The sequence below is a fragment of the Varroa destructor genome, unplaced genomic scaffold (assembly GCF_002443255.2).
Source record: "Varroa destructor unplaced genomic scaffold, Vdes_3.0 BEIS01000005.1, whole genome shotgun sequence".
In the NCBI taxonomy this organism is placed as follows: Eukaryota; Metazoa; Arthropoda; class Arachnida; order Mesostigmata; family Varroidae; genus Varroa; species Varroa destructor.
Window position 1 is genome coordinate 3,029,653 of NW_019211458.1, and position 14,128 is coordinate 3,043,780.

At 36.6% G+C, this 14,128-nt stretch overlaps 2 protein-coding genes across 7 annotated transcripts in view; one reads left to right on the forward strand and one right to left on the reverse strand.

Moving 5' to 3' along the window:
• Positions 1–2: 2 nt before the first annotated feature.
• On the reverse strand, positions 3–7,558 carry Not10 (CCR4-NOT transcription complex subunit 10). Of its 6 annotated transcripts, none has more exons than XM_086991722.1 (8): positions 7,405–7,558; positions 7,142–7,200; positions 6,638–6,797; positions 6,173–6,369; positions 5,487–5,697; positions 4,415–4,493; positions 1,929–2,109; positions 3–1,222 (listed from the first exon to the last, which is right to left on the reverse strand). In XM_086991722.1, the coding sequence occupies exons 3-8, from the start codon at positions 6,709–6,711 to the stop codon at positions 168–170; spliced, it is 1,797 nt and encodes a 598-aa protein (XP_086847848.1). In that variant the 5' UTR covers positions 6,712–6,797; positions 7,142–7,200; positions 7,405–7,558; the 3' UTR covers positions 3–167. The 6 variants fall into 6 exon arrangements, with proteins under 6 accessions (XP_086847848.1, XP_086847846.1, XP_022663828.1 ...); XM_086991720.1 differs by having other exon boundaries at positions 6,618–6,846; XM_022808093.2 differs by having other exon boundaries at positions 6,618–6,797; positions 7,405–7,557.
• Positions 7,559–7,820: 262 nt separating this feature from the next.
• Positions 7,821–14,128, forward strand: part of Ubc2 (ubiquitin conjugating enzyme 2) — a 9,573-nt gene continuing 3,265 nt past the window's right edge. Inside the window, exons 1-5 of the mRNA XM_022808018.2 lie at positions 7,821–7,984; positions 10,706–11,026; positions 12,340–12,439; positions 13,082–13,155; positions 13,829–13,976. Of these exons, the coding sequence (XP_022663753.1) occupies positions 10,862–11,026; positions 12,340–12,439; positions 13,082–13,155; positions 13,829–13,976 (487 nt within the window). The 5' untranslated portion in view covers positions 7,821–7,984; positions 10,706–10,861. The remainder of the gene's footprint in view (positions 7,985–10,705; positions 11,027–12,339; positions 12,440–13,081; positions 13,156–13,828; positions 13,977–14,128) is intronic.

A 14,128-nucleotide genomic window follows, 5' to 3' on the forward strand; every position in this document is an offset into this window, starting at 1 on the left:
TATTCATTACACCTGTTTTAATCTTTTATTAATTAAAACAAACATTCTGAACGGTTACCAGCCATTTTTTTACATACATGGAACCCACCCCAATACGTTATTATTATTATCTTATTTATTATCATGTATAAGTTCTAATGAACTGCTGCGGGAACCTAAAATGGTGACTATTGTACTCGGGCATATTGGACGATAGGTTGGCATTTGTATATTAACTGCTTGGCCTGATCGGGTCGACCTTGTTGTAAATTCAGGTAAATTGCGAGCCATAATACATGCTCACCCAATGGCTCATCTGTTTTTTCAGTTTGTTCCAAAAGCGGACGAAGTGCCTCCTCAGCTTTATGTAATTCTTCTCGCAGAGCAAAAGCTACAGCAAGATTGTATTGAAACATGAGTCGAGCACACTTATTGCTAGGTGGAAGCCAATCCATGTTTATTTGAGTGCCCCATTGAGTTTCATTTGCTTCCCCGCTTGGAGGCAGAACAGCTAGTTGTTCCGCATTATTAAGACTTAGATGGTCAACAGCTTCGGACAATTGATCTTGCATTAACAAAGCTTCTGCGCAATATAGATGAGCTAGGACTCTCTGAGCACCTGAAAGCCGGTCTTGTATAAGCAGCATCTCGCAGAACTCTTGAGCTGCCGCAAAGTCACCCATACAGAGGGATGCATACGCCGAAGCACATAATGCGCTGTTGTTTAGGAGACGTAATTCCTGTAATGAGCTGGCACAAGGAGTTCCGTCACCAGGGGTTTCCATTGCTGTCAGGGATAGTTCACACTCGACAATTAATGCTAGACAAATCTTAAGTGCCCGAAGAGCTAAATCTAATGTAGGCCGCATTTGCTGTTCATTTGAGAATTGTTGATGGACATTATGAAACGTTGTCGGCTCTGCGAGAAGAATCCTTTCATGAACTTTTTGGCCCACCTGGGCATTTACTATCTTTTTCCTACCCTGGCTCGCCACTTTATGGTGTTCAACGAGGCCGCACTCGGCCAACCTCATCCACACTTGTGGATTGCTACCCATAAGCTGAACGCACCCGGCAAGATCTTCAAAAGCCGACTTAGCGCTACCACAGAAAAGTTTACAAACTCCAAGATTATACAGAAGGTCGAAAAACATGCGTGTCTGATGGGGTTCTCCACACGCCATTTGTCGTGCATATTCATCGAGTGCGTGCTGTGCGTACATTACTGCAAGACTTGATTTACCTGCAAATTGATATTAAAGCAAGTACTGTATTAGCTAAGTATACCCTCGGAGCTCAACTAAGATACACAATTCTGAGGAACACTTTAGTATCTCATTAACACGGTCCAGCACCCCCTGCTTGTCGCTAGGACTGAATTTTCGCAGCGAAATCCAACTAACAAGATACTCAACTAACATAGAAAACATGGACGGAGTTGACTGAAAACTAAGAGAGAATCTTGCATTACACAAGCTTAGGCGTACTTGCGCAACGCTTCAATGCAAACACATACAGTTCACCGTTTCACCGCTACTTATTATGTTGTTATCTTAGGTCGATATTACAGGCATAGCAGTTAGGTTTACTCATCCCTAAAACCCATTTGTGTATGCAGATTTTAATCTAAGTATACTCGACAAGGGCATATTAAGAGTGTTCAGCAGCTTGAGAAAGCTGCTCTAACATGTATATAAGACGAGGCTTATTAGAATACAATATGGTTTTTTTGAACATTCTATACTTCATCTTTATTCAGCATCCTAACACGTTCATGCCACACTCGCCCATTACTTAAGAAGGTTCCTTTATGCTATAACCTATTTTCAAATGTGAACCACGGACGCGTTCTGAAAACCTTATAGTGTTTTATAATGAGGTAACCTCCTGAGCTTCTCCATATAAAACATTGAATAGTTTAAATTTGTGAAGTGTGTATTTTTACTAACCTGCTTTGAAATGAATTGCAGCCATGTTGTTATAGTAGATTGTGGCAAGATGTCTGGTACCTAGAATCGATTTTCCATGTAAGGTACTTAAAATTTTAACTGCCTTTTTTCCGCTGTCTCGCTGTTGCTCTAGCTGCGCGCGCACAAAGGCGGACATGGCCACGCTAAAACTGCCCTGATCCTGTCCAATCGATAAAGAAATACTGTACAATTGATCTATCAGTTCTATCTACGGTAAATGTATTCCTCGACTTAGTTTAGGCTAAAAAAAACCCATAATACATACATTCAGCACAAGACAAACCCATAATTCGACTTCTAAAAATAAAATCTCATTAATATGGCTCGATTTCATGTAAATCACCAAACATGACTAAAGAGACCAATTTTAGTTGCACCTGCTATCAGAGGACGCGATATTTTTTTCATTAATTAATTATCACATGACCTATCGTTATGGTTAAGTATACTAGTTATGAGCGCATTTATCAGCCCAAACGGGCGTTTTTGTCAAGAATTTTTATTTGAATTATATTATAAGCTGCAAAGCACTTAAATGCTAAATATAAAAAAGTAACAGTCTACTTTTTAACACAACCAATCGGACATTTAACGTACTAATGATATTCAAAAACATGTTGCCTACCCTAATGCACAACAAAATTAAATACCGGTTTGAACATAATAGTGGTCCATGCACGCTTTAAGAGACCTTCCCTTCTAGCTTAATATTATGCGTACAGCAAAACTGGCACCTGTTATTAACCATTATATAATGCTTCCCTTAAATAAATCTAAATAATATATATCAATAACACAAGTAATGCACAAATGTTGCATTAATAACAAAACAGACAATAACATGTTCAGCACTGAAATGATATTTGACAATGTCTAAAAGCTTTGCCTTTGCGCAAAAGAAGTTCGCGCAATTATATTCTGTATATATATATTTTTCCCAAAAAAACATACATTATGATAAAAAAATCGCTTATCAAAATATTCGATATGAGGTCGATATATATATATATATATATATATATATATATTTATAATATAATTTTTTGAAAAATAGCTGGGAAATAGGAGTTGTAAACTTGCATAATAACATATAGTATTGCGTTATGGATTGATTTTCCGCTTAAATGTGTAAGGCCGTTACAAGAGAATCCGATGGACTTTAAAATTAACGTATTTTTAAACTACACGCCTTTAGTGGACGAAATTTAGCTCATAAACACTACTGTATTTTAAAAACCTGTGAGTGAAAACTGGTTTTCACTGAGAAGTTTCAAGTCTGCTCTAGAAAAAATTAATTTGAAATTAAAACGAACACTTAGTGGACAAGTTTTTTTCCTGGAAGGTCACAACACTACGGAAATTCATTGAAGATTAATGAAAATATGAAGCAAGAAAATGTTATACTAATGGAGATTAGCATGTTAAGCAAGTAATTAGCGCTCGAAGGACAAGAACGATTGCCACGACCGAGGAGTATTCTCAAAGCTTGGAGCTTAAGGGCTCTATCTGCCAAAATTGGAATTTTACATGTAATATGTTATAGAATTATAACCCAAATGCTGAGAATGCGGAAACTGATAGGCCGGTTGAGAATGCGTGTGATATATTTGACATGCAATTTACGGAACTTTGATCAGCAAAGAATCCGACTGAAGCATACAACGGTAACCATGAACCAGACAATTAACCTTCCACCGGCGGCCGGAGAAAGATCAAGCGCGAAAATATAATCATCTTGGAGAGAAATCAGGTCGGTAGCCGCGTCGAGTTTCGAACGCAAGATGATGGTAGCACTTGCAATGGATATCAAAAACATCTGCGATTATCAGATGCTCGCCGAAAATGTAACAATGAGTGCAGTCCGCTACTTCAAGTTTTCTAAGAGACTCACGGACCACTGCATTGAAAAAGAAAGCATGCAATCTAGTTACTTGATGACAACGCTAGTCCTCATCGCCATGTTTCAATTATTGCCTGGATTGGGTAGAGAAATGTCCGGCGACGGCTTCAGCTCGCTTGTTCTTCCGATTTAGGTCTGTGCATTAAAAATCATTATCTTAGCCCAACTAGTTTAAAGTTATTCGATTTAGAAGTTCGTCGAATCGGTTTGTAACAGTCCAATATATATATAGGAAGATGATTGCACCCATACATAAACGCGAAAGAAGTGGAGCTCATTGTGAAAAGTATGGCGACCAATACGTATCAATTATATTTTCATCAGCGATTCCAGAACATACTGATTGAAGTCGACAAAAATGGCAATGAGTATTAGCTGGACAAAGAATTATCCTAAATGCAACGGAAATTTTCAAATCTGATATTATGTGTCAGAAAACTAGCGACTAGGGCATTACACTTGAGCCCAGCTTGTCATTTACTCTGTAAATATAAGGCATGTTGTATAAATTACTATATATTAAATTGAGTTCTAGGTAGAGAAATTTAACGAATTGGGAAAATACCTTACTGTCGCGATCCTCTCCATTAAGATTTTTTATTTCTCGTTTGCAAGCCTTCAGACTGCGAAGTGCCAATAAACACCTGTGGAAAACAAATCGTATTTGAAATTATGTACCATTAGCTTCTTTGTAAATAACCACCACAACAGCACCAATAATACCCTGTTCCCTCACAAGCTGGGCACGCACATATCCCAAGCGTTAATAGCTGTAGTCCAACAGATATTTAGGTCGGTTATATGACGTCTTAAAGCCAAAGCCGCGCCGGAGTAATGTTAAGGATTCTCAATCTATTACGAAACTTACTCAAATATTAACAAATTATCATGAATAGTGGCATCTCGACTCATTTAGCCAAATCAAAAAGCAGGGCCGAGACTATCAAAGCTTTATGCTCATCTTCCAAATGTAATTAGGAAACATCATGGCCAAGTTTGCGTATACGTTTATGCCGATTATTTTTCCATATTAGGAGCCTCCACTGTTCTAAACATGCCTCAAAGGCTTTCAAGATATAAGCGGACAGCCTCAGCTGCAAACCCTGAAAAACAATTGCGAGCTTTAATAGCGCAGACGAAAATAAGGGTGCAAAATAGATGTGCATTTGAAAACGCCTTTACTACTCAAAGATAGAGATTAAGCATATCAGTCGTTTCAGGTATCTAGAAATAACTTTGATAATTGGTGGGCTATTTTCATTCGTAGAGTACCTATAGCAGAGAGTACGAACAACGCTGGAACAAGAAACGACGACCGAGAAACGTGAAGGTCTACCCGAGTACGGCGCTTATCCTATTACATAAAAGAAGCGTTCTATGCACTTCTTGGATAGGAATATTTGACTGTTAAGCAACTAGTAGAGCATGTGAACTCAGTCTGCCTAAAGCGTGTTCTAGTATGTGGTATATCAAGCAAAAATAGACTAGTTTAGTATGAAAGACCATATGTTGTGAAAAAACTAGTACTGACTATCGCTCGAGACACATCCTTACTAATAATTAAGGATTATTATATTAAACGAAAGGGATTTAATAGATTTTCGAGCTAGCTAGAGAAAACGTATATATTTACATACCTAACCCGGTACTGGTTGACAACTGGCTTCCATTCAAGGTTTTTATCTCCTCTGTCACGACTTTCCTGAGGCGAAGAACTTCCAGATCTGGGTGTCACTACTCTGCCAAACAAAAGTCCTTCAAGTGTTGCTATTAGTTTCGGCACTTTTTCTGGATAGTTAAGCTTTAGGCAGGTCTCCATGTAGAGAAACAACGCATCCCTATATAATGCTGAAATGTAAGCAATACTACTCGTTAAATTTAACATTTTCAGATACAAATGACTGCTTTTAGTGGTGCCTGGCGCTTAAGAACTCGCCTTAATTAAAATTTAGAATAGCTTTAGCAAACACGATCCACGGTAATGCTTTCTAGCGTAAAAATCTATTCAGATAATTTTGGATTAGGTTGTTTCATAAATATAAATAATTAGCTTAGAACGTATTTGCTACTTTTCAGATTCATTCCAGAATGACGGACAGCAGTGTAAGATAAATAACATTGCGTAACATATCCATTAGCTTTTCGAAGAAACACATTGTTGAGGAATTATGGTAGACCAGGGATTCTAAGAGTCAAAAGCTAATAAGAGCAAATATATTTCGACTCTTTATGATATTTTCTATAAATTGGGGTGTTTTGTAACTTAAGCTAGATTAGTAAAAAAAAAAACGTGTGCTTAAGCATCTATATCTCTATAATGTACCTTCTCCAAGGGGTTCTACAAACATCATAAGTTTTTCGAGAAGTTCCTGTGCTTGATGGAATCGCTGCTGACGAAAATGAAGTAATGCAACGTTGAGTAAAGTGACACAAGAATCCACTTCATCACAATCAGGCGATGTAATTAGCGATTCGAGTGATGTCAGCAGAGAAGACGGCGTTTCAGAAGATGCGATCAGGCTAGAATATCAAAGACCCATTTGTATAGATATAATAATACTTCCATTGCCTTAATAAAAATAATAAATCTACCGATGTTAGTAAAAACAAGGCGCTTAGCGTGGAAACCTACAGGGTTGACGAATCAAACAAAATCTTTTTTTCTATATCCTTTTTTGGCACTCCTTGGATATCTTTTCTGTAGATATACGAACAATACATCATTCATATAACGATATATTGGAACGCTAGCGACGGTCGTTACTCACTAATTGTGTAAAACCTTTACATCTTTTGGGCGTTTTTCCCGAAGCTGGTTGAGTTTTGATAAAGTGTTTGAGGTATCACCGTCCCTGAATGCATTTAAGGCTTCCGCGGCAAGTCGTTTTTCATCTTCTGAGATCGCGCCGAACTCCACTTCATCATTGAACTCAGCCATATCCGTTATACTGTAAGATTAGTACCACATCCGTTCGTAGTCTGTAAACCTTTTGGCACCTAAACAAATTATATATTTGTTTAGGTGCCAAAAAAATTATATATTTGTATATTCATCATTAGCACGCCAAATTGATTTATCAATGTATTTTCATGAAAAATATGTACGTTAGAAATACTTAGTTGCGAAAAATAATTAAATTATGAAAAAAATATGATATATTTACAAATGTTGAAGTCATTATTATGTGAGTTTAGTCTTATGCATAATAAAAACACTATAAATAGTGAGTATAAAAACCAATGCACAAATAACACACAATAGCCAAAATATTGTTAGCTGAGTTTTACTTGCCTTAAACATACAAACGTTGTTGATAGGTGTGTGCACGTAATGATGTTTCCTCACATCAACTATTTTCCATATTTATGAGAAACATGACAAGAGAAATAAAGGAATCGATTATGATTACTATAGCCTAAAATTTGGCTCTAAAAATAATTTTGCTACCGTTTCGCAAATAGGGTTTTCACATAAAATACACGAACAGTTCCTAGTGATCTTAAGTCACATTTGTTAAATATTTTCTTAAAAAACGACGCTTTGACCAAACCTACTCTTTATATTAGCACACAAATATTATCACAGACATAATACGTAAAAAAAGAAAACCGCAAAAAGTAATCCCATTGTATTGTTTTAGCGTATCCTTCTATAAATTAGGACAGACGACACTCCAAGCGGAATCTCTCTTCTATACTGTAAACAAGCCATAGTAAACAAATAAACAATCGGTAATTCATCTAACTCCAATAAATTATATTATTTATTATTATTTCGTATAGTAAAATATTTTCCAGAAGTAGCGAGTAAAGAAAAGTGCGTCAATATGTACAAGTAAACTTGGTTACCTGAGGCGCCTTTATACTCGAAAGTAAACCACTTAGTAGTAAAGGTCCAGTTGTCAAATTAAAATTTCGCGCCTCGAGTTCGCTAGAAATGTTTGAATCAAAGCCGCAGACGAAATTCGGAGCTTCTGCGGTAATGGTCGTCTATTGGTCGGCTTGTGTGTGCATCGAGGACTCTGGTCGTCCGGGTTTGTTGAATGAGGCCGACCTGTGGTTTTTGAGGGGTTTCAATCACTCGGAAACGTAAATTTGGTTACAAGCTCAACCCATTACGACTGCGCAACACAGGGTGAGTATCGTACCACCTTTAACGAAACAACTGTGTCCAGTTTTCGCTTTTTTCGCACAAATGCGATGCGCATGATAGTCGATTGGCATCAACTGTGAGTCAGGCGTGTTTTGGATTTTCCTTGGAATTTTGTGTTTCAATTACATGCGTAGTAACTCTTACTATTTGTTAAAATATCCTTTTATTGAAATACGCATATAGAATAGGCATACGTTGATTTTAATGTACATTTTTGAGAATTTGAAGTGGAGGAAAAGCAGGCTGCGGCGCTGGCTTAAGTTGGAAATATGGTCGTCGCTGACGGCTCAATTTGGCTCGAGGCTGCTCTCTATTGCTGCTTGTGGGGCACCCTATGAAATGGTTGGTCTTAAATAAAAAGAATAAGTGCAAAGTAAGTGTGAGAATACGAGAAATTCGTTATAGTGTTTGTAGTCTAAATTGATTGGGTTTATATACAAGATACGGTTATAATAACCCGAAAAAAATAGAATAACCTTTATTAAAAGTAGTTTTTTTTGTCTGGCCCTGCGAAATGCTTCTTATTACGTATTGCACAGTTAATCAATTGGGCTAGCGATAGTGAGGCGCCCGAGTACGTAACTATTGATTATTTTTGTTTCAGTTAATAAAGCGTTCATTTACATACACTGAATTTGATATCTGTGCACTTACATATTATATTATAAATCCAATCCGGCGATGGGTGGTACGAAGCTAATATATCGAACCGCAATCTAAAATCTCTTTGAAATCATAGAATATAATATCTTTAAGCACTGTATTTTGTTATTTAATCAGTGTCATGTGATCGCTTTGTTTTTAGGGTCTTACTGTACCAAAAGTGCCACAACATGGTAATTTTGTAACGTCAGCCGACAGAGGATACACCTACATCGCTCGTTCAACAAAGCAATTGAGAAAATTATAGAATGATGAACGCTGTACTTTGTACAAAGTGGGAAAAGGTGTCGGGGTCTAACTCATACTAATCGTCATACGGGACCAGATTTTCTATTTTACCAACTGGGCAATGATAGCTTAAGCAGTTTCTTTGGCGTTTGCCGTTTCAATCCCAAAATTTACGCTAATTTCACTTCAAGTTAAAACTGCTATTTTCAAAGCACCTATCAGGAACAAAAATATATGTGAAGATTTAAAAATATAAAGCATGATATATTATTATTTTTACCTGGTTGAACAAACAGAATAGCGATCCCAAAGTTGCGTACCTTTGAGATTACTGTTGGAAGAGAAGTTGCTTCTATCCTAAATTCGCTGAATTTCTTTGAGGAGAAACAAGACAAACAACTCTAAAATCTGGAATTAAATAACAAACATATGTAAATATACGTATAGATTGTTATGATCAATCGTGCTTCAAGCCTATTTGAGATTTGATGCTTCTCGTAACATTATTAGTGTGAGCTTGCCACTTTTAGTTGATTCTTCGTGATCATTTAGTTCATTCATGAATGTATGCTCTGCTGCTAGAGGTGGTCACAGAGTATGGTATAGCACTGTAAGCACATTATTTATAGACACAACACTTCCTTGCAAGTATCTACAATTACATTGCAAGTACTTGAAGTGAATGGTTTAGTGAACTACTGCAACCCATTAATATAACAAGATAATAATTTTGCAAACAAAGTTTGTATTAATGCAGCTACTTACAAGTCGTGGAAAAATATCATTTATAGGGCTTCTATTTATGGTATTTTTAAACTGAGTGCTTAGCGCACTTCTCGTTTCGATTTAAATCAATTTGCAAGTTTTATTAAACAAAAAAAAGTTAGTCTAATTCCCGTGCTTGTAGGTTATCCAAAGGTAGTTTTTTTTAAGAACCTTAGGATTTAGGGAAAATGTTCCACGATAAAGGAAACCCAAGCTTGCTTCGAGGGAGGAGTTTTAAGCATGGTTCGGACATTACTTAACATTTGTGCATGTTCTTGGATTGATTAACAATATAAAAACATGTACAAATGGAAATCGGCTAGCGTGACCTGTGGTATGATTCACCCATAATTGCTGGGTTTTAGTTAGGTCATCTGCTTCCACATCATAAACGTCGAATGTCTGATTAGAGAATCTGCAGAGATTACAGCAAAGCACAGGGAATGGAATGCTGTTGAGGTATCGAAATTATTTGACCCGTATAGTTAATTTTATGACAAAAAAAGATTCACACATAAAATCCTATTAAAAGCTTTGTGTAGGTGAAGCAAAACTATTTCTTATGTTATTATTATTACTCAGTTTTTACTTTCCTGTGCTTGAGGAAGACTGGATTCAGGAATGGCGATTGGAATCCTGGAGTTGATGTACTTACGAAGAATCAAAGTTTCATTTGACGCGCCTTCGAAGTCTATAAAAACAAAGTAACAAATTGCATAATGGCAAATATAAACTAACCCTGGCGATGACTTTTTTTCAAGCGAAACAATAGAACGTTAATTTTGTATAAGTTTTACACGTGCCGGAGAAACTTGCGTATATTACAGTCGGTACCCAATAACTGAATATTCGATGTCTCTATTCATACTGAACTGATTCTGCTGGCAGTGAGAAGTGCACTGACGTTAGACGTTTCGATTATAACGACTTCATTAAATAGTATAAGAGATTTGTCGGTTGTTTGGCCCACACCACTCGCATGCAGATTGATTCTTCATATTGTGACCCTGGAAATATCTTTGCCACTACTGTGCTCATTTATTACAGAAGACATACAAAAGCCCCCAGGAAAATAGAAATTTTTGAGCCGGCACGCGGGTGATCCAGAGTGGAGCGCTGTGTTAGCGCGGTCGAGGCGATTTAACGCGGGACTGGAAGTAGCAGCATTTTGTGAGTCTGTTAATTGTTGTGAGGGAGCACGCGATGTCAGGTAGCGCAGGCCCTTCGGGCTCTCGCTCAGGTCGTTCGAGCTCGGGATCTGGTTCCCAACAAGACAGCGGAAAGGATTCAAATGGACGTGAAACTGGGGCTAGACTCAACCCCAAAATGTCTAAAGCCCTGTCTACATCCGCTAAGCGCATACAAAAGGTAACTATTGGGTTATATCCAAAGCTCGCCTTTTATTAAGTAATTACTTTTCAACGAAAGCCCACAATAAGCAAGAATTTAATGACCTTGTGCTGAGTGGAATTATTTATTCATGTTAGCCTTTTGTATATCGAAGCTATTTCATAATTGTATTGTACAGATATAACTGTATTGTTTAATACTAAGACAATTATGATACAATCGTAGGTATTTATTTTGTACTGCGTATGATTGAGCATTTGCATAAATCATTTTCAAAATATACGACGAATCTATATGGTTGTTAGAAATCTATGAAACGTACTCTTTTAAAACTCGTAATTGGAATTTCAAATCACAAATATATTCATCGTTATTGTATAAAATGAAATAAAACGTCTGTATTAATTGCCAAGGATAGTATTGTAATTTCAAGGATGCAGTTAATTTATATTTTCAGTAATATAATATATTTCCAGTCTCACTTTTAAATTGTATCTCTGTTTCAACTTGCGAATGATAAAAGGGTACGTGGGCATTTTCATCCTCTATCATTTTCTTCATGAAATGTAAATGGCTAGGGTCAGTCGTCTAACTTGAGTTAATACTTACTATAAATGTGCGCTTTATATATATTAAAATATTTTTGTAAGCTTGTTATTACATTTGGACCATACCATGGTCGATAACAACAGAAATTCGGAAAATTCTATGTCGGCTTCGTGGGTTTCGTACTAGCAACGGGCTCTTGCCATTTTTGAGATGGATGGATTCTCTCTAAGGCTGTTAGCTGGTAGGTATCAACAATTCAGGTTTATTTAAGGCGTTGAAATTTTTTGCCCACAACGCGTTGTCTCTTTCCCTGTACTTTCACGCGGAACCTACTCGACCACCTTAATTTTGTTTTTATTCATAGTTTTTGAGATCGACCGACTAAAAAATTAAACGAGGGCACAACGACGAACCCACTTAATACAAGGAACGGAGGAACTCAGCTTTTCAGTAAAAAAAAATGGCTAGAAAATATGAACTCACTGATAAATAACGCTTCTATGCAAAGATTAATTTCACATCTTCTAAACTTTTCCGCAAAAAAAAATGGCTAGAAAATATGAACTCACTGATAAATAACGCTCCTATGCAAAGATGAGTTTCACATCTTCTAAACTTTTCCACGTAAGGGTTTAATAACTTCTGTAAACCTGGACAGCATGGAATTATTTTATAATTACCACATGGCGAATATATAGACTCTGTTTGCGTTGGCGTCAGCAAGTATATAAAACGTAAATTCGTTTATATCTAACGATGTACTGTTGAAACGATTATTTCAGGAGTTAGCTGAAATTACATTAGACCCTCCTCCAAATTGCAGCGCGGGCCCAAAGGCAGATAACCTGTATGAATGGGTCTCTACTATACTTGGGCCTCCTGGTATGTTTAATTGTGGAGCGGTACAAGCACAAAAGCGCCATATGTTTATTGCCGCTTGTTGCTATCACAAATTTGAATACATGTGTTCGCAAATGCCACGTTTATAAGTGCTCATTCAGGAACACGTTATATACAATACGTCCATTGGTTGGATGGTTGACCTAACCGTCATCATAAACTAGCAACGGTTAGGTTAACTATTCAATATCGTTTTAATAATAGTACGGTGCACTAATGTCTGAAAGAAAGTGAATTTTAAGTCCAGGAAAATTTATTATATAATAAATTGAAAAATACAATTTCACGCGAACTCAAGAATCCCTACAGTCTTCCTGTGTTGTTTCACGCAAGTCTATAGAAAATGTGACATTTAGAAGGCGTAAGATTTAACTAAAACATGTTAAGGTGAGGGTCTTTTCATAGACGCAGAGGGTAAATTCATAAGTTTGGTTTTTATGGCAAAATAAAATACAGTTCAAAATTGCACGGCGAGGCTGTAAACCTTTACACGGTTGCTGTTTTTAAATAATTAATTTTTCGATGACAGAGGGTACTTTTTCGATTTGCGAGCAATTACTAAACAGTAATAGTGATTAATAAGAACTCAGCACTGCTTCTTGTTTGATTTCGTCTACATTCCAGGTTCAGTGTATGAAGGAGGATGTTTCTTTCTCGACATCCATTTCACACCTGAATATCCTTTTAAGCCACCGAAGGTATGTGCCAAAACAAGTTTGCTTTAATTTAATGAATGTTCATGTTCGGTCTAGAAAATTTAATTTTCGAAATCGAGGTATTATGGTTACGCGGAACAATACTTCTTTCTCTTGCATGTGTAATTTAATATACAAAACCAATTGTGAAACTAAAATGGACCTCTTTTAGGCTCAAGTTGAAACACTGGTAAGCACTTTGCAAGCAGGCCTTGGTGTGTGGAACACTACTGATCGGTTTACCGTGATGTGAGCCGAAGATTCAAAGTGCCTTGGGTTTGCGCTGTTATGATCTCCTAATTAAATACGCACTTGCAAATGCTAATCGTGCTATTGAGAGTGATGAAACATAATTGTAGCTGTCGAATGATACACTTTTGCAATGTTCATCTTTATGCCTAGTGTGAGCTAAAATTGGAATATTAGTTAGCTTACTAAAGAACCTTTTTTTTGTACTTCAAATAATATTATGCTAAATGCAATATTTCACAAAAAGTGTTTCCTGTCATTTTATATACCCTTATCAATTATATTCAAAATGCCTCGTTTTCTAATCTAAAAGTTTTGAGAAGTCGACAAAAATCTAACTCATGTGCGTAACATGGTAAGGTCCTTTGTTACCGTTCCCTTTGTTTAACGTAATTAATAACATATTTTGACTTTAATGAATTTTCAGGTGACATTTCGAACACGTATTTATCATTGTAACATAAATTCACAAGGCGTTATCTGCCTAGATATACTTAAGGACAATTGGTCGCCAGCGCTCACAATTTCTAAGGTGCTACTCTCCATTTGTTCGCTTCTGACCGACTGCAATCCTGGTACGTGCCCTCCATATACTAGTTACTAAATGCAGTAACTCCATAAGTTCTCGCTTATATTGTAAGATTTTATGTCAATGGAATATAAAATTACAAGTTATTTACAATTTAATGATTTTTTCGTAACTCGAAATACGTACAAATAATATATA